The 26,519-nt window shown below is 32.6% G+C and overlaps 1 protein-coding gene across 1 annotated transcript; it reads left to right on the forward strand.

The window, feature by feature from the left end:
• The first annotated feature begins 7,887 nt into the window (after window positions 1–7,887).
• On the forward strand, window positions 7,888–26,098 carry LOC139512474 (uncharacterized). Its single transcript, XM_071300104.1, has 8 exons — window positions 7,888–8,018; window positions 9,446–9,607; window positions 9,856–9,915; window positions 11,640–11,843; window positions 12,802–12,915; window positions 18,543–18,632; window positions 21,332–21,410; window positions 24,975–26,098. The coding sequence occupies exons 1-8, from the start codon at window positions 7,958–7,960 to the stop codon at window positions 25,666–25,668; spliced, it is 1,464 nt and encodes a 487-aa protein (XP_071156205.1). The 5' UTR covers window positions 7,888–7,957; the 3' UTR covers window positions 25,669–26,098.
• Window positions 26,099–26,519: the final 421 nt, after the last annotated feature.

Genomic DNA, 26,519 nt, shown 5'->3' on the forward strand with positions numbered 1-26,519 from the left:
CAAAAAATTAAGAGCGCTTCAGGATTTCCTTTTTAGTAAGTGCTTTTTTAAGTATAATATTTTGGATTGTTTAATTAAAGTATATGTAATGCTACTTATGAATTGGACATTAATGGGAGTTCAATACTGTAAAATAACTTTTTTATGTAAAAAGAAAAGAGACGTCATAATGGGTTATACAATCATCTTGTGTAATTTTCAAAAAATACTTGTTCTTGATACAAGAATCAAAATTGTGTACAACCAGACGCAAAAAGACGCACCAGTGACACTCGAATCAAATAATAGATAAAAAGGCTAAATAAAGTACGAATTTGAACAGCGCTAAAGACCCAAAATCTGTATCATTTTGTAAAAGTATGGAACAAAAATAGTTGTTCAATTCAAAATATAAGTATTGGAATGATGTAGAACCATTGTGGTAAATGACATTTTCGATCAAACTGGATATGTACAAAAAAGTAACAAACTATTTGTGAGCTATCGAAATTTGAAAATACAGATTTTGTGTCTGGCGAGTTGAGCGTCACACATGATCTGTATCTGAAGAAAATTACAAGGCTCCATGAGTTTCACAAACCATTCAAATGAAACAAAGCAAATAATTTATTTCTTAACGAATACAAAACAAACGCTTGTAAGGGGACATCAATGGATCACCTTTCTCACCATGTTAAAAGTAGATCGTTATGATTCAAATTTTACGGGAAACTGTTGAAATCTCAATAAAAAATATAGTGTCTTATCGTAGAAGATTGATCAAAACATTTCACCAATTGTTAAATGACTGGTCATTGTGCCCATCAAACTATTATCCTGGTCGAAAACTGGTGGGAACAAAAATGTCAAATTAATTGACGGGTTTTATAAACAAAATGCAATGTTGGAAACCCCTGCCATCATTTATAGGATATTCATATCCTCAATATCGGTTGACATTTCTGATCGTAGGTGTAAACAAACGGCCTCATCAAAAACACTACGCATATGATTTGGAACGATAGATTCGCCTTCTGTTTAAACACAACACAACACAACAGAAAGCCAAATCAAAAACGAAGTAAAACAGTATTAACACCAAATATATGGAAAGCTGTGTTAAATATTACGGCTTTATATTTCATGACAGTGGTTTTACAGAAAGTTTACATATGAATGATATGTCATGTTTTTCCTAAAAACAAGTGGTCGATATATTTGTTCCGTGTTGAAAATCTTTCATTCGTATTTTTGATAGACCGGTACGTGGATAATGAATCAATATTCAACTTAACTGGCATGATGTGGCCGTGATAATTTCAAGTGGAAACTGTGTGGCATAAAAAAAAATAATACATAATTGTGGACTTGTGTTCGATGCACCATTAGATCAGTATCAGTACGTAAAATTGATTGAAGAATTCACATAAATAATTATGTATGGCGGAACCTCCGCCGCCCGATTCCGAGATTAGGGAACAACAGAAAATCGACAAAAGGTTCAATTAGCTTATGATTAATCAAGTGTACTAACAAAAAGTTTTCCTATCGAGTTGTCGTTGAACAAAACTTCAAACCAAAAAAGGGTACAGGAGTCTGAATTTGTTCACACAAAGTCCACAAAATTGAGTGGCAAAAGATACCAGATGGACTGTCAAACTAATAGAATATAAAATTACAACGCCATTGCTAAATAAGAAAGAGACAAATAGGCAAATAACAATACACAGGACCCAACATAAAAAAACTAAATACTAGGGAACACGAACCATACAAAAAAATGGGGTGATCTCAGGTGCTCCGGAAGGGTAAGAAGGTCCTGCTTTACAAAATTGGTACCGTTAATTTTTTTATTACATGTGTAATCCGTTGTGCTCATAAACCTATTAAAATAATTTAACAAAATATAGGACGGAAATACCATAACTAAAGACAACAGCAGTATACCGCTGTTCAAAACTCGTAAATCAATGGACAAAAAACAAAATCGGGGTAACAAACTAAAACTGGGGGAAACGCATTAAATATAAGAGGAAAACAACGACACAACATTAAAATGTAACACACACAGAAACGGATTAAGCATTAGACAAAATCGGATGAGAATCACAAATATAACATCATAACATCTCTCAGACCATATAATTTAATGAAACAAATGTAGCTACATGTAAACGTGCAATTTTTTAGTAAACATAAACATATACAAATATCAACACTACGGAACATATATGTACCATTTTATGTTATCATGCCATCAGCTCATATGTAGATTAATATGCCGCCAAAGTTATCAACATGTCCTAGTGGGCTGTTTAATTCTGTTTGGACATTGGCAGCTTAAACGATTAAAAATTGATTAAATTGATTTTTTCGGATTTTCTCTTTTCTTTTTAGTGTGCCTTTTATTTGGAGAAGTAAGAGAGAAAAATTTTATTGATTAATTGAGAAAAAAGACATGATCTACAAAAATGCAGCATGGCAGACACCGATCGATGACTCATTATTGGAGTCATTGCCCTTTAATGATGTTGTTTGCCACTTTGTTGTGTGTTTGTCTATGGTTTGAAAACTCTAATAGATAAATAGATAGTTAAAGACCTATAACAATCAGCAAGACAATATTTACAAATATATCAACAATTCGAAACATCCATTGACTCCTTTTTGAAGTTATTGCTCTTAAGTCTTTACTGACAATTTTTACATTTTATTGCGTTTTTTTCCTAACATTAGGAAAACTATAAAAGAGAAGCGAAAAATAACAAAGGAACAATCAAACTGCTAGATCGAATATATCTAAAAGGTTTCAAAATAGAAAGACAGTTTAGTCTGTTTTTTGTTATATCTACTTTACCTGACTCTGTATTTATGTATGCCGTCATACTTTGAACGACAAAATTATTTTATGTCTACCTGTGCGAATTTCAAACGCGCAATTTTACACCAGTACTGAAAACCTTCCATCCTTTATGGGTGGAATTTACATAGATAAATAAAATCGTATAATATAAGCAAAATGAGGATGATAAATTTGATGTATGCCTTTTTGTGCTTCTTCGTTACATTTGTTGTTTTTATAGTGATTAAGATGATAACACAATGTTGACTGCTGTACCCCTATTTTTGACATTTTTACCTATTGTGTCTGTTTGTTTTGTTCACGCACCGTTGACAATGTAATAGAATTTGATGCGACTGTCATACAAGTGAGAGGTTTAACTAGCTATAAAACCAGGTTCAATCCACCATTTTCTACATAAGAAAATGTCTGTACCAAGTCAGGAATATGACAGTTGTTATCCATTCGTTTGATGTGTTAACTTTGAATTTGCCATTTGATTTGGGACTTTCCCATTTGAATTTTCCTCGGAGTTCAGTATTTTTGTGTTTTTACTTTTTAATAGCAAAGTGGTAAGCAAAATAAGATCCAGAAATAAGTCAAACTTTGGGGAAATCGTTATTAAATTCTGAGTAGGAATGAATGCCCTAAGTGTCGATTGTTATTCCCTTTTTGGTGGCGTAATACCTTCGAAATATAGAAAGAAACTGTAAACAGAAAAATTTGGTGGTAATCATGATCAAGATCAACAAAAAAGAGATTTTCACCATGAATTCTATTCCTGGCCACATTGTAAAAAAGTGTTCATTATTCAAGATGCATATAGACCTAGGTGATCGCCATAGGTTATTTAAAACCTCAAGTTTATCCTTACTGTTCATAAAACAAACACAACGTTAGTCATCGAATGGAACAGTAACACACTTGAACATTGAAAGCAGAAAATCAATTTAAGTCTGTTTTGAAATGAATATACTCCGTATATTTATTTAAGACAATACAAAACAAGTTTTCGTCAAAACCGTCATATATAGAGCAGTAAATGCCAAAATAACAAATGTATGGTATGTAAAAAGGCAACAGTAGTATACCACTATCCAAAAGTCATAAATAGATTGAGGGAAAACGCCAACATACATAGAAACGAACTATTTGACCACAACTGCCATATTCCTGACTTGGTACAGGTCATGTTAGAAAAAATGGTTGGTTGAACCTGGTTTTATGGATAGCCAAACTTCCTGCTTATATAGCAAATCCAGGTTACTGATGGATCAAGTTGAGGACTATACTAAAAACTGAGTTAAGTGCGAACGAGACGAACCAGAACTGACAACAAATCGCTAAAAAGACAACACTACGTGACAGAAATTAAGCACAAACAAACGCAAAAAAAGTCCTCATAAGGAAACGCACATCTTCCATTGACGACAGACAGCACAACACATCACAAACAGTGACGTATTTTTGTCATGAATATGTAATCTTGAAATTTATACAAATATTTTCACGATACTAGTCCAAACTATTACATGTGTTATGATAATGACGGTACTGAAATCCTTTTTCAAGTAAATGTTATGACGATGTTATAATTATTTGGACTAAAACGATACTTAACTCGACTATATTGACAATTTGAGTGACAAATAAGACATAATTTTATGTGATATTTACCCAAAGTACAGAATTGTAACAACAAACGATAAAACATAGCACATTATCAAACCGAAACCACAACAGAAACATCATAAATAAATACATAAATGTTGAATGCATAAAAATTCCGAGACACGTCGTATAGCAATGCAAATTCACACTCGGCAAAACAGTCATATTCGAAAAAAAGGTCGCGTTCGGTACTTAGAAGACAAACGACATTGAGGTTAAACCAAAATCTAAGACATGATAAAAATGTCACAAGTTAACAAACACAGACACATCGTAAGGACAACCAATTGGTGATGGTGTCCATGATATCTACGTTTTTTTTTCTTCCTCATTACTCTGTATATAAAGTCCGTATAATGAGAACATACACGAGCATAACGTATCAATTGAGATATGAACATGCTTAACAACGGAGCATAGGGTATGATAATGCTGAGAAATGAGAAATTGATAATTGGGAATTGAAATCATTCCGTTTGTCATATATTTTAGTGTGAAGTCGTCCATCTATGTCAAACCTTAGGAAGAGCTAAAGGTATTATGCAATTCTTTTAGTATTTGTGTCCTTTAAGTTCAGTGGAATATATTAGATGCAAGAACTGGCTGAAATATGGGTTAATCAGTGATAGGACATCATCAAAGAAAGAAAGAAAAAAATCAATAATTTTGCAAGGTGCTTTTTCTTTTTTGTCTTTCAGAAGGTTCTATTACTATTACTAAACTATAACATGTTTTATGATAATGACGGTACTGAAATCCTTTTTCAAATAAATGTTGTGACGATGTTGTAATTATTTGGACTAAAACGATACTTAACTCGACTATATTGACAATTTCAGTGACAAATAAGACATAATTTTATGTGATATTTACTCATAGTACAGAATTCTAACAACAAACGATAAAACATAGCACATTATCAAACCGAAACCACAACACAAACATCATCAATAAATTATACATAAATGTTGGATGCATAAAAATTCCGAGACACATCGTTTAGCAATGCAAATTCACACTCGGCAAAACAGTCATATTCGGAAAAAAAGTCACGTTCGGCACTCAGAAGACAAACGACATTGAGGTTAAACCAAAATCTAAGACATGATAAAAATGTCACAAGTTAACAGACACAGACACATCGTAAGGACAACCAATTGGTGATGGTGTCCATGATATCTCCTTTTTTTTTCTTCCTCATTACTCTGTATATAAAGTCCGTATAATGAGAACATATACGAGCATAACGTATCAATTGAGATATGAACATGCTAAACAACGGAGCATAGGGTATGATAATGCTGAGAAATGAGAAATTGATAATTGGGAAGTTAAAATCATTCCGTTTGTCATATATTTTCGTGTGAAGTCGTCCATCTATGTCAAACCTTAGGAAGAGCTAAAGGTATTATGCAATTCTTCTAGTATTTGTATCCTTTAAGTTCAGTGGAATATATTAGATGCAAGAACTGGCTGAAATATGGGTTAATCGGTGATAGGACATCATCAAAGAAAGAAAGAAAAAAAATCAATAATATTGCAAGGTGCTTTTTCTTTTTTGTCTTTCAGAAGGTTCTATTACTATTAATAAACTAGTACATGTGTTATGATAATGACGGTACTGAAATCCTTTTTCAAATAAATTTTGTGACGATGTTGTAATTATTTGGACTAAAACGATACTTAACTCGACTATATTGACAATTTCAGTGACAAATAAGACATAATTTTATGTGATATTTACTCATAGTACAGAATTCTAACAACAAACGATAAAATATAGCACATTATCAAACCGAAACCACAACACAAACATCATAAATAAATTATACATAAATGTTGGATGCATAAAAATTCCGAGACACGTCGTTTAGCAATGCAAATTCACACTCGGCAAAACAGTCATATTCGAAAAAAAAGTTACGTTCGGCACTTAGAAGACAAACGACATTGAAGTTAAACCAAAATCTAAGACATGATAAAAATTTTACAAGTTAACAGACACAGACACATCGTAAGGACAACCAATTGGTGATGGTGTCCATGATATCTCCTTTTTTTTTCTTCCTCATTACTCTGTATATAAAGTCCGTATAATGAGAACATATACGAGCATAACGTATCAATTGAGATATGAACATGCTAAACAACGGAGCATAGGGTATGATAATGCTGAGAAATGAGAAATTGATAATTGGGAAGTTGAAATCATTCCGTTTGTCATATATTTTAGTGTGAAGTCGTCCATCCATGTCAAACCTTAGGAAGAGCTAAAGGTATTAAGCAATTCTTCTTGTATTTGTATCCTTTAAGTTCAATGGAATATATAAGTTGCAAGGACTGGCTGAAATGTGGGTTAATCGGTGATAGGACATCATCAAAGAAAGGAAAAAAAAACAATAATTTTTCAAGGTGCTTTTTCTTTTTGTCTTTCAGAAAGTTCTGAATGAATTATGCTTCATACGTGTTCAAAAACAAGTCGGTCAGGAGGGTACACAAATACCACTCGTTGGAATACCGACTGTCTGTTGAAATATCAATCCTCCGCACTCATCAAATATATTGTCGATTAAAAAGTCCAACATTTTGATGACATCATCTTAAGTGTATTTTCTGATAGAATCAGTATGATGTCTTCTCAAAATAAGAATTATTATTACCCAAACCAAGACATTTATATCAATGATTTCCAATTAAAAAAAAACTCTGTTTAATGATAAATTTCTGAATGCATGATCAAATAGCTTTGACCCATTTAGACAAAGTATCCAGTTCTGGTTCGTCTGTTTCGCATTTTACTCATTTTCTAACATAGTCCTCAACTGCACGCATCAGTCATTTGAAGTTCTTTTGCCAGTTGATTAGGTCGGCGACTATATATGTGTCTGTTGTTGGCTTCCTATACTTTAACACTTGTGCGGAGTGCTATCTATTATTCAACTGCAGGTAATCATATGCATGGACCATTTAACACAGCGATCTCTAGTGTAAAATAAAGTTAAACACAAGGGCAAAAAATGATACTTTCGCGTGCGTATAAATGTGAGAGATTTTGTTTGGCCAGGAAGTCAGTGAATTGGAACTTTTTTTTCATTTTAATAAAACGCAGCATTCGATGTTTATGTGTGTTTGTGTACCTTTATTGTTCCTATTAATTTATTATCAAAATAAGTTTCTGACATTCTGCACCATAAGACTGAAAGACAAATGTTATAACTTTATAATTCTTAGTTATCTAAAGTGAAAGCAAATAATTTAACCGATACTATGAGGAAACACTGCGTGTATATAATCAAGCATGAGTCATAGCAATATGTCCGTATAACTTGATGAATGTTTCAATCCAATAAAATTCTATTTCAATTGGGTTTTCTGTAAACGATGCTTCCTTCCTTATCACAGTCTCCATCCAGGAAATAACTATGCCCATAATGGCGATAGCTATTTTATATTTTATATAGTGACATGTCGGCATTGAGTTTAGTTTTTCGTGTAGTTTTGTTCTACACCTTTATTTCTTTATCAGGTATGTAACACTAAATCGTCTTATATCTAATTATGCAATATCTACTATTTAAGAATTAATTTGTAAACCGTAATGAAATAGAATGAAATTCAAAACAGTGTGGCTGTGGCCATTGATTGACACATTAAATTCATCCATTGACTGGGACAATTTACGTGAACGTTTGTCTGTAACGACCACTGTTCACGACGTACCTACGATAGACATTTAAACTGTGGGGTTACCAAAGGTTTCTTAATGCCTTTAATTATAAAATAATTCGAAAAAATAATCAGGAATAACCTTTATGTTTTGATTTATATAATTGATATAAATCAAAACATCGTGTTATTTCTGATTAATTTTTCGAATTACTTTATTAAGGTGTTGAAAACCTTTGGTGACCCCATATTTTAAGTGTCTTTAAAAAGTACATAGTGAGCATTGGTCGTTACATACAAACGTTCACCTAAATTGTCCCAGTCAATGGATGAATTTAATGTGTCAATCAATGGCCACAGCCACACTGTTTTGAATTTCATTCTATTTCAAAATATTAACACATCCTTGCAATTTTAACGTGTTACAAAATATCTTCTGCATAAGAACAGTGAAATTTAAAAGTAGGTTGATGATGTGGTACATTTTGCCGTACGGTTTGTCATAGCTTTTTAATTAACCTAAAAAAACATTTCTTATAGTCTTCTTAAAAATTTAGCATAGCGCATACCATATTTGGAACCATTGTGCCTAAGACTATTCTAATACCTTTTCTGGGGTTTCTCAATTTTCTAAGTAATGTTTATGTATGTGCCTGTCCCAAGTCAGGAGCCCGTAATTCAGTAGTTGTCGTTTGTTAATGTGTTACATAATTGTTTTTTGTTCATTTTTTTTTTCAAATAAATAATGTCGTTAGTTTTCTCGTTTGAAATGTTTTACTTTGTCATTTCGGGGCCTTTTATAGCTGACTATGCGGTATGGGCTTTGCTCATTGCTGAAGGCCGTACGGTGACCTATAGTTGTTAATTTCTGTGTCATTTTGGTATCTTGCGGAGAGTTGTCTCATTGGCAATCATACCACATATTTTTCATATTTAAATAATAGCTTATATGGTGAGCTTATCTACATGTTTTTATTGACTCATTTTGTCACTTTTTGCCATGTTATTTACTGTCCTGCAATTTACGATCTTATGTATAACACCCTGATACATCTTTCACTCATCTTTTAATTTGTCATAATACTAAATGTTAAGGTTACAAAAATCATGTTTTCAAAATCACATTAAAAAATTTAAAGCATATAAAACTATATGTGATGCAATGGGCTCATTCTTAGCTTATATACTTTTATTTTATACATCCAAAACCCAGAATATTGTCCAGCATAATGTACGTTTTCATTTTCACATATTACTTACATTTTCATGTCATTCTGTTTGTTTAAGACGGTACAGTACGATGGTATGATGCCGTAAAATTATGTAAACAACAAGAAATGATATTAATCCCAGAAATATCGAGCAACGAATCTAGTTTTGGGTACAGACAGGACACAACAATGTGGACATCTAGTTATATATTGTCTGTGAATTATATAAAACACACAGGTTTGATAAATTTAAGATTTCCTCATAAATACAAGAAATGTTAAATCATCTGTTTTTATTTTTTTAATCTTAAATATTTTTAGAATGTTATATTTTAAAGTTCAAGTTCGTCAAAAATTATGGAAAAAAAAGAGAGGAAAAACATGTGAGGCTTCATATTAAATCATGTTCTCGTGCAACATACAAGCATTTCAAAGTTGTTTATTCACAAATTAATTCGTTTTAAAGATAACCATTTAATGTTTTAGCGCTGTATGTTGAACAAATACCAGTAGCAGAATCTCATCGGGGACTTTGTACTGATAAAAGTAAGTGTTCAACTGAAAAGTACATTACACTCCGGTCTCATAAGGATCCTTACTTTTGATTTGCTGAAATTAATCACGAAGCATTCCAAGATCAATTGTATTTCTCAACATTCAACATTCAAGAAAACATGTGGTTACCATGATATCGTCACAACAATGCTTGCTGGAGGCCCGTAAGGTGACCTATAGTTGTTAATATCTATGTAATTTGGTCTCTTGTCGAGAGTTGCCTCATTGGCAATCATACCAAATCTGTTTTTTTTTATATAGACAATGGTAATTACATGGTTGTAGGTTAAAAATATAATCATAAAAAAGAAATGCTTCTTTTTGTAATTTATTAGGTTGATCTACCACACTTCATATAAAATAAACTTCGGTGAACGCTTTTATACACCAATGAAATTACAAAAACAAACAATTGTTGAAAAGTTTCAGTTAATCTATTTCAAATGTTGATACCGGCCGATATTTCTATGATTATTGATGCCTAGTGTCTTGAATGTTTATATGTTTTTGTTATTGCATGATGATAATTCATTTAGATAATCCTATTTCAAGAAATTATTAGTACGTTACAACACTGATGTTAACTTCGATACGACATTTCTTCACTTTTATAACGCTAGGGAAAGACCAGCTGATTATTGGCACTAAGATCCCGATTGTACAGTTTGGTGACTTTTCTCGAAGAATGACTATTTGAATTTGACCTTTGGTTTTAAAATTTTCGGTGTTTCGCGTTCCTGGTGCAGGGAAATCTCAAATGTTCGGCGTTTAGCGTTCCTGGTGATTGTAGATCAAGAAAAGCTTGGCTGCAAGAAAATCCTTATAGCGTCTGATCACCGACGACTTATTTTTACAGTCCTGTTTTTCAAGATTAATTTGTACTAAAATTCACTATTTCAGCCTGATTTTGCTTTAAAAAAAATCACTGTGTTAAACCTTAATTAACTTATTCGTCTTTGATCCATGTACATTTCTCGTAAATTGAATTAACTTTCTTAGAAAACTCTTTCTTTCTACAAGGGTTGGACTGTTAAAGATGTAAACAATTGTGAGAATTAAGGAACTAAAAGAGGTCTGAAATGAATAGCTATCACTAAACGTGGTTAATAAACGTCCAATGATAAATATGGCGTGCATGTTCAGAACGAATACAAATTAACAATTATTATAAATAAAATGGGTAGGTCCTGTAATAGAGGCCGTCCGCGATGAAAGTCAGTGAAATTTGGACAGCCCTGGAAAATGAGGACATATTGGATAGGGACAGTACTTTAACCTTGTAACAGGTTACCTACGGATCCCGCCAAGACGTGTTGCAAGGGTTATTAACGCGCAAAGAGCGTAGCACTCACTTTACAGGTTTCAGATTAAACGGCTATTCTGACCGGAAGTGGTTGTGTACTTGTACATCCCGCATAGCGGCCTAATAGACGCCGTACTTTGACGAGGGCTTATTATGCCAGTCGGAGAAAGACCAATGTCACCATTTTGTATTCCTAAGCTACCCTTTGGAGCCAGATATATGAGAAATAAAAGTTATGTTAATACTAATATAAGTTTGAATGTATAGGTAGTTCTTCACTGACACAATCTCACATAACCCGTATCACAAAATATCTTCTCATTTACACATCGACAGAACAAAATCACATGTAATCATTATCTTATTGTGCATAAAGAATTATATCTTACCATTCGATTATGATTGTTTGCAGAGAATTCTGGTGAACTTATCGTCTTGAACATTCCTCTTAACTATTCCAACCAAGACTTCAAATGCAGGTGGGATTATGGTGGGTCAGGAAGTCATCCCGATTCTTTACTGAATATTTCAAGTTTAAGCGTTGTTAGAGAAGTGCTAAATGTCATGACCTCCGGACAGAAGTACTGGCTTAGTGATATAAGCGAAAGTGTGTATAGTAAGTATATTTTATTTAAGATTTATATGTTTAGAGATGTTATATAGAACAAATACCGATAAAAAAAGATTTACCTCGGGATATATGGTTTCCTTTAAAATGTGGACATAAACACATTTAATGTTGTTTTTGTCTTTTTTTTGTATTTTGCCAAAATAGTGTAGGATGTCGCTTTCAATCACATTATGTAAAATGTATACTAGTCAACAAAAGAAACGATACATCCAGGGTAATACATTTTCCGTATATAATAAAATTGCAAACATAGTACCAAAGTAAATAATTGCCCATTTAAAACATGGCCGCATGGTCAACATAATATTTTGAATGCCTTTTTAGATATTTGAATACTTTAATTACTCTCATTTTCGAAATTATAAGTGCCAACTTTTGTCCTCACTTTTGGCAATTTAAATTTGACCCATGTGCTCAATAACGGTATATTTTTTCTAATTTTCTAATTTAGTAAGATTCTTTTAATCTTATACCTTTGCAAGTGAATGTTTTTCATTGGATAATTTAACAGTTTTTCATATTTATTATATTTGTAAGATAAACTGGAGTTCAAATTTGTATATCGTTATTTTTCATATATTCAGAATGTGTTCATGCTAAAAAAATATATATGCAGATTTGTAATGATTGTCAACGAGAAAACTCTCCGCAAGAAACAAAATGACATAGAAGTAGATAATTACAGATCACCCTACGGCCTTTAAAAATAAAAGACAAAAAAGTAAACCACATAGTCAGCTATAACAGTTGCTGATTTGACAAATGTAAAACAAATCAAACGAGAAAATTCACGGATTGATTCATGTAACAAACAATGAAACAAATATGATATACAGCAACAAACGAAAACCACTGAATTACAAGCTCCTGACTTGAAATCATGTGCAACCTCTCTAGACATGTAGTAAATCATAGAGTTGTCTTATTTTCTGCTTCTGTTTAGGTTTGGTACATCAATGTGAAGTGTATAATCACGTAGCAAATTCTACATTGAACAAGAAGTCGTACACTGCAATGCACTTTTGTGATGAGATGAATAGTTATAAATGCATCGATGGTAAGTTAAATAAAATAACATTATGAGTAAACAACAAGTTGATGGTTAATATATACTTTTTACGCTTATTGTAATTCCTTCCTTAATTTCTTTTCATGTTAATGGTAATATCTTACTACATTTCTTTTCATGTTTAAATATGTAACCTCCCAGTTCTGTTGTTATACTTCATAGTATCTATTTCTGAAACAAGTGTAAATTAAATAGATCTATAGTTATGAATGACAAAGGATTTTGACCACAGGATTTAACGAGTTGGGTTTCTGGAACCCCTGCTTCTACATCCCGAAAAACAGTCCTTTGATATTCATAACAATAAAAATTGATTTTTCAATTGCGTTAACAAAAAGGGTTAATTATTGTCCACTACAAGTGGTTTTAAAACATATCAAAAAACGTATATCAGGAAAAAGGGGAGTAGCCATTGTCTCCATTTTAAAATATTGATCGTAAAAAGGGGATTTCTTACCCACGGATTCCCCCTTTAAAGGAGAGCTCCCTACATAAGTAATCTATATTTTTGTTTGTTAAGCGTGTCCGACCGTAAGGTCCTTAATCCAGACACACCTATCCGTCATGTTCAAATATGAATGTTGATCAATGTTACGAGAATTTTTTTATATAAAAACGTAGCATGTAAAATACATTTATGATAACCTTCATTAAAACAGGGACGAAATATACAAGAGGGACAGTCAATCTCATAAATCGAAAATAAACAGACAATGCCATGGCTAAAAATGAAAAAGACAAACAGACAAACAATATAACAAATGACACAACATAGAAAATCAAAGAATAAGCAAAACAAACCCTACCAAAAACTTGGGGTGATCTCAGGTGCTCCGGATATTAAATCATTAAACTGATACATGTAAGTACTTTTGGGTTATACATATGGCAATATCTTTAGACTCTTCCACCAAATTCAACGTCCGACTCAAAATGGCGTCCGTCTTACATCATTATAGTACAGATATGTTTTTATATAACCTGTTGAGAATATTTGACTGTTTATATTACATATAATTGTTATGCTTTTGTACTAATATGTGTGGCTATTATGGTATTGCTGTGGTTTAACATCTTAGAATTGAGATGAATATATTCATATTTATATATGATTTATATCAACATTATTGTGTGTGTCAATTATCAAAATCATTGTAATAAATTACTTTGCTCTTCATGTGCGTTTTATTTGGATTAAAAAAATATCCTATCTTATCTTATCTATACCCGTCCATAATGACAACATTACTGTTTACAAGGAGCCATGGTGTATTCTTTTTATAATATTAAGAATGCTAACCTTGACCTGATGATCCATATTAGCACATGGATTTATAGGCGAGTGTAATATCTAGTAAAGGACTTTAATGCATCCACCTAACATACGGCTAATTTCTTTTTTTAAATGAAAGAATAATGATTTAACTTTGATTTTTGCCCGGTCGTCACAAAATCGTACGGTGCAGTCTATTTCAGAAATTACTTGAAAATTATAGAATTACGCCATGTTTTTAAGCAATGGAAATTAGGCGTATCTCTTCTTTAAGACAGAATAATTAAGTGAATTAGGTTCTTAAAATATTAAAAAAAAACAATATTTACAACTGTAAGTACGCATGCATTTACATTCCTTCTAAATATTTGACATTTTATACGAAAATGTTCATAATCCTGAGCTTTTCGGATCTACAATTTAATTTTCATTAAAATTAATGTTTTTGCACTTTTCCCGTTTTAGAACACACCAAATTACTCGTCAGTTATTGGGTTTTTTTTCATTTAAGACCAAGACTTTATCTCAACATTTCTTAAAAATCACGAATTTCTGTAATTTTATGATCTTGGGTAAAATTACTATAGTTTTCGGAATTCCTTATTCACTGCGTTACCGGTTTTTGACTAAATATGTTAGTCGATTTCCGTATAATTAATTGGGCTATTAGGTGTCAGACCACCAATTAAAAATCCCTATATGTTCAACCAAATTTTGCAATTTTCACAGCTTTCTAAATATTTTACCTTAAGTTTAACTTCATAGAAACCAGGTATATTATGAATGGTACATGTATCAGCTTTCTACATGCCAATTTTCACCATACCTTTAAAGCCTTCTAACAAAATAACTGACCTTCGAACAAAGGTACTCCAAAAATAACCCCTGGTTTTCTGGAAATCTTAAATTAGTATACTATGGAGCGCATAAACCTCAATTTTTTAATGCAAACTCATAGACAAGTAAATTTTGGCTCAAAATGGTCTAGATATATTTCTCTTTCACCAAATGTTTCATTTTTGCAAATGTGTTGGTTAGTTTAAGTAAACAAGGACATCAAAAGCACTATTTTGTGTCAGAGTAGGGCTACTTTTACGTTCTAAATTGGAGGGAGTAATTGGTGGTCTGACACCTACTAGAGTACAATAAATCATATTTAAACGGTTCTATTTCTATCTTTAACTTTAATGTAGCTTAAATAGATATAAAATCGTCCGAAATTAAGATGAAATTGCACCTAAGACCTTTGACCCCAATTAAAAAACAAATTTCACTATAATTTCTTTTGACGATCGGGATGTTTAGAAAGTACACATTCTTAGCTTCCCAGTGATATATAATTCAGCCGTATGTTAGGTAGATGCATTAAAAATGTAAATTTGGCTATCATATCACTCGCTTATTAACGGGAATATGAAAAATGGCAACTTTGACTGTTGTAATTTACTCACTTGTCAAAGTTTCAATGAATATCGACAAAGTAAGGTTATAAGAAAGGCTATTTTTGGGGTTTCCTTTTTTGAGCTCACCTGACCTCTTTTCTCATTACTTGACGTCCGTCGTCCGTCGTCGTCTGTTCACTTTTACAAAAATCTTCTCCTCTGAAACTACTGGGCAAAATTTTACTAAACTTGACCATAATCGTATCTAGTTTAAACATGTGTTCGATAGCCCCACCGGCAAACCAACATGGTCGACATGGTTAAAAATAGAACATGGAGGTAAAATGCAGTATATCTCTAAAACAAAAGCATTTAGTGCAAATCTGACTGAGGTAAGGGGACGACCATTTGATAAATTCTGGGGGGGGGGGGGCAGGAGGATTTTGAAAATAAATAACTCAACCTTGATAATTACAACATTAAATGGTTTGTTCAGTGGTAGTTTGAAAATAAATTACCTGACTTGCAATGTATTGAAAATAGATAACTCAGCAGCTCTAATCGAAAGTATGAGATGGCACCAGATGCTTAATAAATTCATCTTTTTTCTCAAAAAAAATTAGGAAACATTTCCCATTTTTTTTAATGATAATAAAAGTATAAATATTAATTAAATATACTTGAAATGTCTGAAAATTGGTTTAATTTAACTTGAAGTATATTGTTTCAGGAAACCTTACCTCACTTTTATTTTAACAGGGCCGTAACTACATTGAGGCAAATGCCTCATGTAGGAAATTTCAAAGCAAACGGCTTGTCCCCATCAGGTTTATTCCTTGAATGCCAACATCCTTTGATCTACCGACATTTTACCTGTAAAATTGTGTTGGCATTCAAGGAATAGGTGCCAGTAGTTCGGCGGAGGACATTTGAGCGCATTGATTGGACATTTGAGCGAAAAATATAGGACGTTTGAGCGCCAAAGTAGAACCCATTTAAGCGCCAAGATTTTAACCCATTTTAGCGAAAATTAAAATTGTCAAAGCCCATTTTAGCGAAATATTTTTAACCTCTTTTAGTAAATAAATAATATATAATAAATTGTAAAATGTTTAATAGACTCAAGACATGTCCAATAAAATACAGCACTAATAGATAGCACAACATAAAACAATGTAAAACTTTTCAATTAAAATACAGCAGTAAAAGTCTAAAAGGTTAAATCAAATGTTAAAAGTCTGTTCTAGACTTTTTATTACCTAGAGAATACGGGGCGCCGAATGGGACTCTTGTGGTTTTGTTAAAAAATTTGATTCTGTCATAACAAAATCATTTTTTGTCTGTGATACATACTTGTTTTATGAGAACTTCAATTTTGTGATGACAAAATTCATTTTTGTAGACAAAATTCGTTTTTGTCATGACAAAAGTCAATTTTGTCAAAAAAGTATCCAAATATAAACTTATTTGCATACAAAATTGACTTTTGTTACCTGATATGGTAATTAAAACACAAAAGTCAATTGTGTGAGACAAAATTGACTTTTTTGCATACTTTTTTGACAAAAACTTAAGTCTTACACTGAATTTATACATTTTGCTTTGAGACCAAAATATTGTAAAAAAAATTATTAAAACAAAACTTGCATTTTCAGATTATGAAAGGGTCTTCGGAACACCCAGAAAGCATGGTTTTGCATCATTTGTTCTATAGCTTCTTAGGCCTTCAGTGGCTTTAAAACCCTTTAAACAAAATTGCATCGCTCTGCTCGGCTAAATTGTTTGCCAATACTTTTAAAAGAAGTTAGTTACAACCAAACTTTAATACTGTATGTATGCAATGCATGTATATGCAGTTGGGAATATAAAAGATTCATTTTTGCAGAAGATAATGATTAATTCTGATTAAATGGTACATAATGACTTGACTATATAATACATGTATTATTTATAATAAACAAACCATTCAAAAATTGTATGTTTTCGAATATCATAAATATAGTTGTGAAAATGAATATTTTTTGGTAATATGTTTTACAAAAATCTTGTTCTCTGAAACAACGGAAACCAATTTAACCAAACTTGGCCATAATCATCATTAGGGTATCTAGTTTAAAAAAAAATACCCCGCCTTCCAACCAACATGGCTGACATGGCTAAAAATTAAAACATAGGGGTAAAATGCAGTTTTTGGTTTATATCTGTGAAACTAAAGCATTTAAAGCAAATCTGACAGGTGTCAAAAATGTTCATCAGATTTAGAAATAACTGCCTTGAAATTTTCAGACGCATCTGACAACCCGTTGCTGAGTTTCTGCCCCTGAGTTAGTAATTCTACGGAAATTTTGCCGTTTTTTTTTTAATATCCGAGATATCATTATAGTATCAAATAATATCTAATATCTAATACTGTTAATTATTAATTATAATGTTATCCTAATTTAACATGATTTCCAAAGCATCAGTAAATACAGGTGAGCGACACAGGCTCTTGAGAGCCTCTAGTTTTTTTTTATCTGATTAACCATGGTTTGATATTGTCAATAAAAATTGTATTCGTTCTATTTTATTTAATATTCAGTGTAAACAAATGTAGGGTTAAGCATTACATCTATGGGTTAAGCAACGGGTACAAGTTATTTATATACTTCAGAATACGGCGTGCCTGGATAAAAAACCTCTCCGTTTTCCGTTCGTCGGGGTTTCTTATCAAGACACACGTATCTCTTAGTATATATTACTTATTGATTTGTTGTCTAACTGATATTTACATCACATTTTACCAGTTCATAGACCTTTTAATGATACTTTTGATTAAACGTTCATAATACCTTAATTCATTTAATAAGTTTGCCCCCCCCAAAAAAAAAATGACAAAACGCTCAATTATACCATCATCAGTTTACACAAAAGTCATGTATTATATATAGTATAAACATCTAAATGATAAATTTTCAAAGGAAAAAAATACAGAACAGCTGTCTCACTGGTAAAATATCTACACGGTAGACATGGACATGATGATGAAAGGAAGAAGATGAATTACTCTGGTAAGTTTAAAAGCTATCAGTTCTGCTGAAAAGTGCGACGCCTGCACATTTAGCATCAGCATGGGGTTTTTGATCAATATGATTATCGAACAATACCCCTAAGATTACCCAAGATGCAATGCTTTTGATTACACTACTTGTGCTTTCAATGAACTTACCTCAGGATATATTGCTTCGATACATTTTTTTGCACTTCGCATTATCGATAAAATAAGTTTTGAGAAGATTTGATTTTAGGTTACTTTTAAGTTAAATGATTAACTGTCCATATGTAAACACTTACTTTGGGATGACATTAAAGTTGATAGTTTTGGGGATAATAAGACTATGTTATTTTCACATGTAACAGTTTGATTTAAAGTTAGATTAATTAACATCAAAGAAAGTGATATGGGATTACAACAGTCATGCTTTTCAAAAGTTGAACACCACGAATTCCAGTATTACTATAAACTGTCATGTTTTATGTACATGAAAGAAGAAGTTTTATCCTTCGACCACTTATACATACGTTTGTTAGTGTAAAACCTTATAAGTTACAAACTACTGAGTCTGTAACAATAAGTCTATCTAAAAGGGTGTCATTTACTAGGTTCACACATTTTTGCTCCGAGAAAACCTTTCTTAAATTAGTAAGGATTTTGTGAAAAAATAAAAGAATTGTATTTTTTTTTATTTACATGATTGGTGACTTTTTCTGCATGTTCTTCCTACATGTACCATATATACGAATAATGCCCGTTGTTTGTTTGGTGTTTGTTGTTTTTCTTTTTTTTATTTGTGCCGTTAGTTTGTCAAGTGTGCAAATAAAGATAGCTTTAAAGAAAATCAACAATGCATTTGCAATAATATACAGTGTAGTATATTGCTGTGATTTTTTATATACATTTTACTGAATACAAGTAAATTTTTCATAAGTAATACCATCCGTCTTCGGACGAAGCTGACGACATGATACCAATATATGACCGCAAATTTTTTTGCGGTCGTATAAAAAGCATATGACGTGGGAGTACGATCGGAACAGTCCAACCAATATATTCATATTTTACCACGTTCGGTTACAATGACGTTTGAAGGACGTCATGTTAAAAGGTGAATCAAATTGTGTCCTCAGTGGGGGTATTTTAAGGGATCTATACGAAGAAAACCTTATTATCTGTTTATCGTTCTGTTACTGGCTTTTCACCTCCCTAACTAGGCCGATGAAATTTTTTACAGACCAAAGCAAGTTTGATAACTGCTTCTCACACACATGTATAGATGATCAGCTTTTCTACACATGAATATCACAAAATACTTGCCAGTGAACCGTAATGAAAATATTTAGCGAGTGAGCCCAGCTAATGAGCTAAAATGAATCAAACTGTGTACTCAGTCAGAGTTGATGATATTTTAAGGTACATTGTATCTTTACAACGAAAACCTGCAAATCTCAGTGGCGGATCCATAACTTTTCATAGAGGGGTGAGTGGCTCTGACTGACCAGAGGGTTGCCCACTCCCGTCATGCTTCGATGATTTCATATCTAATCAACTTCATTTTTCCCGAGCCCTGGATCTGTCTATGCATCTGTTTATCGTTCTGCGTAATAGTACAAATACTGGCTTTCCCCCCTCCCTTACTTGGCCCTAGACAGTTGCTTATCTGTTCATTGTTCTATAACTGGCTTTTTTAGACTAGAGATTTCATGTGTACAAACCTGACCTTAAACCCATGTTCTAGTGGAGAGACAGCTTTTGTACATATAAGCCAATGAGCCGCGATAAACTTTTAGGCGAGTGGGTCAGCTAATGTGAATCAAATTGTGTCCTCAGTGGGGGATATTTTAACATATCTATACGAAGAAAACCTGATTATCTGTTTATCGTTCTGTTACTGGCTTTTTCACCTCCCTAACTTGGCCTATGACATTTTTTACATACCAAAGCAAGCTTGATAACTGCTTCTCACACACATGTGTAGATTATCAGCTTTTCTACACATGAATATCATAAAATATTTACCAGTGAACTGTACTGAAACTTTTTCGCGAGTGAGCCCAGCTTAAGAGCTGAAATGGATCAAATGGTGTGCTCAGTCAGAGTTGGTGATATTTTAAGGTTCATTGTATCTTTACAAAGAAAAAAACCTGCAAATCTCAGTGGCGGATCCAGAACTTTTCATAAAGGGGTAGGGGGATCTGACTGACCAGAGGGTTGCCAACTCCCGTCATGCTTCGATGATTTCATATATAATCAACTAATTTTTTCCCACCCCCTAGGTCTGTCTATGCATCTATTTATCGTTCTGCGTAATAGTATTAATACTGGCTTATTTAATTCCCACTCCCTTACTTGATCCTAGTTCATAAGTACATAGTAATTCATCATTACTATCAACGGCAATCACGCTGTATCAGCCATCCTTGTTGATTTTGATATGTGTCACGGTTACTAAGGTTTTATCAAACGCCATAATATTTATGACTGCTGATGTCTCATGTTAAGCTAAATAAAATAGAAGTTGCACAATGGGGTTATTTAACAAAGATTGTGAGAAAGTGTCCCAGTTCAAAAATTGAAATGGTAATCTTTTTTTTCATTTTTGGACAAGCACTATTGGGATTTTTATTTAGTTTATGAATATATCCAAAATTTCCACAATGCACCACATTCACTTATAAAATTACTAAATGTATATGTGTTTTCTATTTGAAGGAGGACTTGTATGGCAAGTTTCAATTATTGGATCGTTAGGAGCCACCATTTTGATTGGGTTTACTGTAACCTGCTTGTTGTAAGATATTTGTAGGATGTATTCAATTTGTTTTAAATTCACATCAAACTGAATATGTAAAAAAAATTAACTAGTTTTGTGAATAAAAATTTTGCTTAAAAGTATGAGTGTGGCCTTAATTGTTTGCAAAACCTTTGCATCCTGGTGTCGAGATATTTACCAAAGGAAAATCACAAACTATATCAAAAATATTTTTTTTCATTTTGACTGCTTATTCACGTAGCCATCGAAAGAAAATTAATATGAATTATAATATAACGTGCTTCTTTCGCTTTATGAATAAATCCATGCTCTAAAACCAATAAAATGTGTTTACACATGCGTATATTGACTGCTGCAAAATAATGAATTTTATCAAATTGGCATGCATAATAAGAAATACTTGGCATGAGTAAAGTTTTATCATCACATCCGGTTGTATACGAAAATAGGTCGGAAAAAAAATATTCCCTTGAATTTGACAGTTGTAGGTAATTAATCCTACATTTTATTTCAGTAAAACATTTCTATTTCATAAACATATGTCTTGGGTATTTCAAATCACTATTGTTTTTTTATTTGGGGTTTCTATAGAATATTTCGTAAACTTGAGGTTACATGGTTCCTAAACCTTGTACACAGGCTAGATAAGGGGAGAAATTTGATTGGTTATTTTACAGTGATGGTTATTGAATTGTATGCAAAGAAATGTTATGTGAATTTTTTTTATAGTACTGGACAGGATAAAACTTTACTCGTGCCAAGTATTTCTTTATTTGAATGAAAGATAACTTCTGCACATTTTTTTTAAAGTGCAAATTTAACAAAGACTAATTGGGAAAATTAAATGATGCATGGTATTACACCTTAACTTAAAACCCTTCCAAACTCTTAAATGATGCACATGTTTTTACTTATTCATTTATCATAACTGTAATGTGTTGCAATTCGAAATTGACATAGTTGACCTAGATACGACAACCGTTCATGCTGGCTGTTCAAAACTCCATCCTCTGAAAAATTGCATTGCCAGTCGTTTGCTTGTTTAAAAACAAAAAGGAGGTTCATGGAAGAGCCTACACAAACGCTCTACACTTATACACATCGAACACAGAAATTACCTGAAATGTCCTAATCATAATCGAAATAATTGATGCAAGCTAAACTTTAATGTAGTTTTAATATGGGTAGGCATTATATTCGTTTTATTTTAGCCCTCACTATTTCTCGGGCAAAATATATGTAGTTATCAAAGGTACCAGGATTATAATTTAAATAAAAACAATCACGAATATAATGCCTACCAATGTTGAAACTACAATAAAGTATCATAGCTTGCATCAATTATTTCTTTAATATGCCATAAAAGAACCAATCAAAAGCTTTGTTCTTTAACACGGATGACATTTTCCAGACTCACCGTGTAGAACGCCACATGCGGTGTGTCGGCTATGTTTGACACGGGGTGGCAATTTCGAAGCGAAGAAAAACTATCAAAGTAAGTTCAAAATTATTTTTTTTAGAATTCTTAGTACCATATCATGTAATGCACGGAAGGAACTGAAACATATTCTATTTCCTGCAAGCAGACGAAGTCGTTTTCAGTGCTCTATCTTCTCAAACACCTCTCCCTAGTTTTTTTTTGCAGATTTTGAAACTTCATATGCAAATTTCTGGATAAAAAACTACTTTAAACGACTTCCCCCGTATCATTTATATATGAATTGAATTCACATCATGGGATTAAACCAAATACCAGCTTCTTAGTTAAAATTAATTGGTTTTAAAACTAATTTTTCATCAAAATTCATGTGTCGCTAGGGTGTCAGATTTTGCATCTCAAGGGGTAGAGGCTTCTGATGAAAAAGAATAGATTTGCAGATAAATCGGTTTTTAACTGATATTTTTTAATTCAAACACATCTACTTTATTATAATAGCAAATATCAAACTGACGGAACTTTATTTTGCCGGTTTTTAAGTCTTATAAGACATTTACTTTTGATTGCATAAAAAGTAAAAAAATGACTCAAAATATTTTGTTTTACAGCTGGAAAATGATTTCTTTTCCTTTTCCATAACTATCATGATCAGAAAAAAGTCACGGCTGTGGCTCAAAGCACCGAAAAATGGAGGAAAATCAAAGAGCAGACCTCCATAAAAGATTTGGCCGAAGCCATCAAGAGTCAAACTCCATCAAAGTTCATCACCAGGTTCCTCTTAAAAGCACTCGTGCACGCCGCAAAAAGCACACTCTAAAACGAATTCGATTACTCTCTCTTATGAAACACTGACTGGAATCTTTATCATCAAATGACAGTACAGCTTCAAGGAGACCTGAAGACGATGACACTACTATTCTTAACGATTTTAAAATAGCGATTCAAAATATCAAAAAACTTAATCTGGCTGATGATTTTCTATCTTTTATCCAATGCCAAAAGAAAATAATATTTCTCTTCCTTTTTTGTTAGAGACGGTCAGATTTATGTCAAAAAAAATACCGCCGGTAACATCGGAAATGTGGTATCGAGAGTTGACTGTTGGTGGCTTCGGCCAAATCTTAAATGGAGGTCTGCTCTTTGATTTTCCTCCATGTTTCGGTGCTTTGAGCCACAGCCGTGACTTTTTTCTGATCATGATAGTTATGGAAAAGGAAAAGAAATCATTTTCCAGCTGTAAAACAAAATATTTTGAGTCATTTTTTACTTTTTATGCAATCAAAAGTAAATGTCTTATAAGACTTTTCTTTTTTATCAGAAGCCTCTACCCCTTGAAATGCAAAAACTGACACCCCGAGCGACACTTTAAATTTTGATGAAAAAATAGTTTTAAAACCAATTAATTTTAACTAAGAAGCTGGTATTTGGTTAAATCCAATGATAGGAATTAAATTTATTTATAAATAATACGCGGGGAAGTCGTTTGGAGTAGTTTTTATCCAGAAATTTACATATGAAGCCTCAAAATCTGCAACACGGAAAACTAGGGAGAGGTGTTTGAGAAGACAGAGCAATGAAAATGACTTCTTCTGCTTGCAGGAAATAGATTATGTTTCAGTTCCTTTTGATACTTGAACTAACTTTGATAGTTTTTCTTCGCTTCGAAATTGCCACCCCGTGTCAAACATAGCCGACAACCCCCATGTGGCGTTCTACACGTTGATACTCATAACTTAAAATTAAATTCGTTAATCTGAAAGTCAATCTTACTGCGTATTAAATAATATAAAACGGTCAATCGAGAATTTTAATAACCTGAACGAATATAAACATTTAGGTGTAACTACGTTGAACTCTTGTGGTAATGAAAACTTTTAATTCATACATTTATTTTCCCTTTGTTAACATTTATGCATTTTTAGGTGGTCTGTCTTCAAATTAAATAAAACTTAATGGTGAAACATAAAATTGGGACCAACTTGATTAATAGGAAATTAGGAAAAATACTAGGATAAATTGTAGCTCGGTACACATTATAATTGTATGTCGAGTAATACACAGTATCAGTCAAAGTTGTTAATTTCCATTAATTCGGAAGTAAGAAGACGCAATTATACCTCATTTGTACTTATGGTTTTTTGTAGCGTGAAGCGGTCAATTGGTAACTTGAAACGTGAAGTGCAAAGGCTCAAGCAACAAAGATTTGAACATCCAATGTATGGGACTGACCAGATCCAAATGATACAGAGCAGTGTTCCGGAACCGGAAACGCCAGTATCACCTACAGGTTCATCTATGTATGAAAATTTTCTGAATTCAGTTACATCAGGAGAATCAAATGTAACTGTAAGTTACTTGACATCGACACAGGTTCAGCGCACAGTGGAAGTCACAGAAACCCACAATGCAACATCGCAAGATTACAGTGACGGGTTCAGTCCACATTTTCTTCCTCCATTAAAAATCCCCAAACACCGTCCTATAATTAGACACACTTCACTGGTAAATAGCACGGATGGGCAAGTAAACATGCTTCATTGCAGACAAACGTCGACTGAACCTGCATCTTCCAAAATGTTCCCTCTACAACACTGCCTTCGTGGAATGCCTATTGAATGGTTCAAAACCGAGGATGATATTCACATCCATGGATCTACCAACTCGACAAACAAACCAAGTCCTAGGCCGTGCATTACAAACACTGAATCAAGAGCTTCAAGTAAAAGTGAGCGAGCAAGCGCATTTTATTTGAACACAGGACGCTCAGCTGATTTTGAAAATCCAGAGATTGAAATGGATGGGGAAGATTATGAAAACATTTGGGAAAAAAATATTTAAAGATTGTTTAATTGCGTAGTTATAATCCGTACAAATTTCAGTCTTTAATTATAGTCTTTCATAAATTTGAATATACGCCAAATAACTCAGAAGTAGAGTATGTTATATAATGCAATCACTGTTTGATATGTACATAGATTTTTGTTTATTTAGACTGTATCTTATACGTGTATTATATTTATGGTATATAGTACTGTTTTCTCATTTGATAAAGACATATAGGTGTTCTTCTGTAAAACATATTAATCACCGCTAGTTGTTTAAGTGAATATTGAAGAACGGCATTTATGATTTTTTTGTATGATATTCTCAAAATCATTTGCACATAAATTAAGGGAGAATTATCAGACCTCCACTTTTGACATTTTTACTATAAAGGATAAAAACAGTGTACATGTACCTGGAATAAAAATATGAGACACTTCACAAAGTTGACTTTGAATTAGTTGAATGTGACTATTCTATTTGTTCCCTTTTTGTCTAGCCTTCGACTTAAGTGGAAAAAGCGAGAAATATCGATTCTACATTCCGTGTCGGCGTCGGTGTCGTCGGCGGCGTCCATAAATATTCACTCAAATTTTAATAACTTTCTTAAACTATACTGGATTTGTACCAAACTTTGACACAAGCTTGTTTATCATCATTAGATAGTATCCAGAAGTATATCTTGTAAAAATAAAATTCCATTTTTTCCTTATTTTACATATAAATGGACTCAGTTTTTTTCTGTCAGGAAACATTACATTCACTCTGTGGTTAACGTTTTTAAAAATTAAATAATTTTCTTAAACTATCCCAGATTTGTACCAAACTTGGACAGAAGCATGTTTCTTATCATAAGATAGTATCCA

This window comes from Mytilus edulis, chromosome 2, assembly GCF_963676685.1.
Source record: "Mytilus edulis chromosome 2, xbMytEdul2.2, whole genome shotgun sequence".
In the NCBI taxonomy this organism is placed as follows: domain Eukaryota; kingdom Metazoa; phylum Mollusca; class Bivalvia; order Mytilida; family Mytilidae; genus Mytilus; species Mytilus edulis.

Bases quoted from the DNA above. Each gene is read 5' to 3' on its own strand.
- LOC139512474 (XM_071300104.1), top strand. From the start codon at position 7,958: ATGTCGGCATTGAGTTTAGTTTTTCGTGTAGTTTTGTTCTACACCTTT. The intron at 8,019-9,445 runs GTATGTAACACT...TGTTTGTTTAAG, and splicing joins CACCTTTATTTCTTTATCAG to ACGGTACAGTACGATGGTAT. The intron at 9,608-9,855 runs GTTTGATAAATT...TTAATGTTTTAG, and splicing joins GAATTATATAAAACACACAG to CGCTGTATGTTGAACAAATA.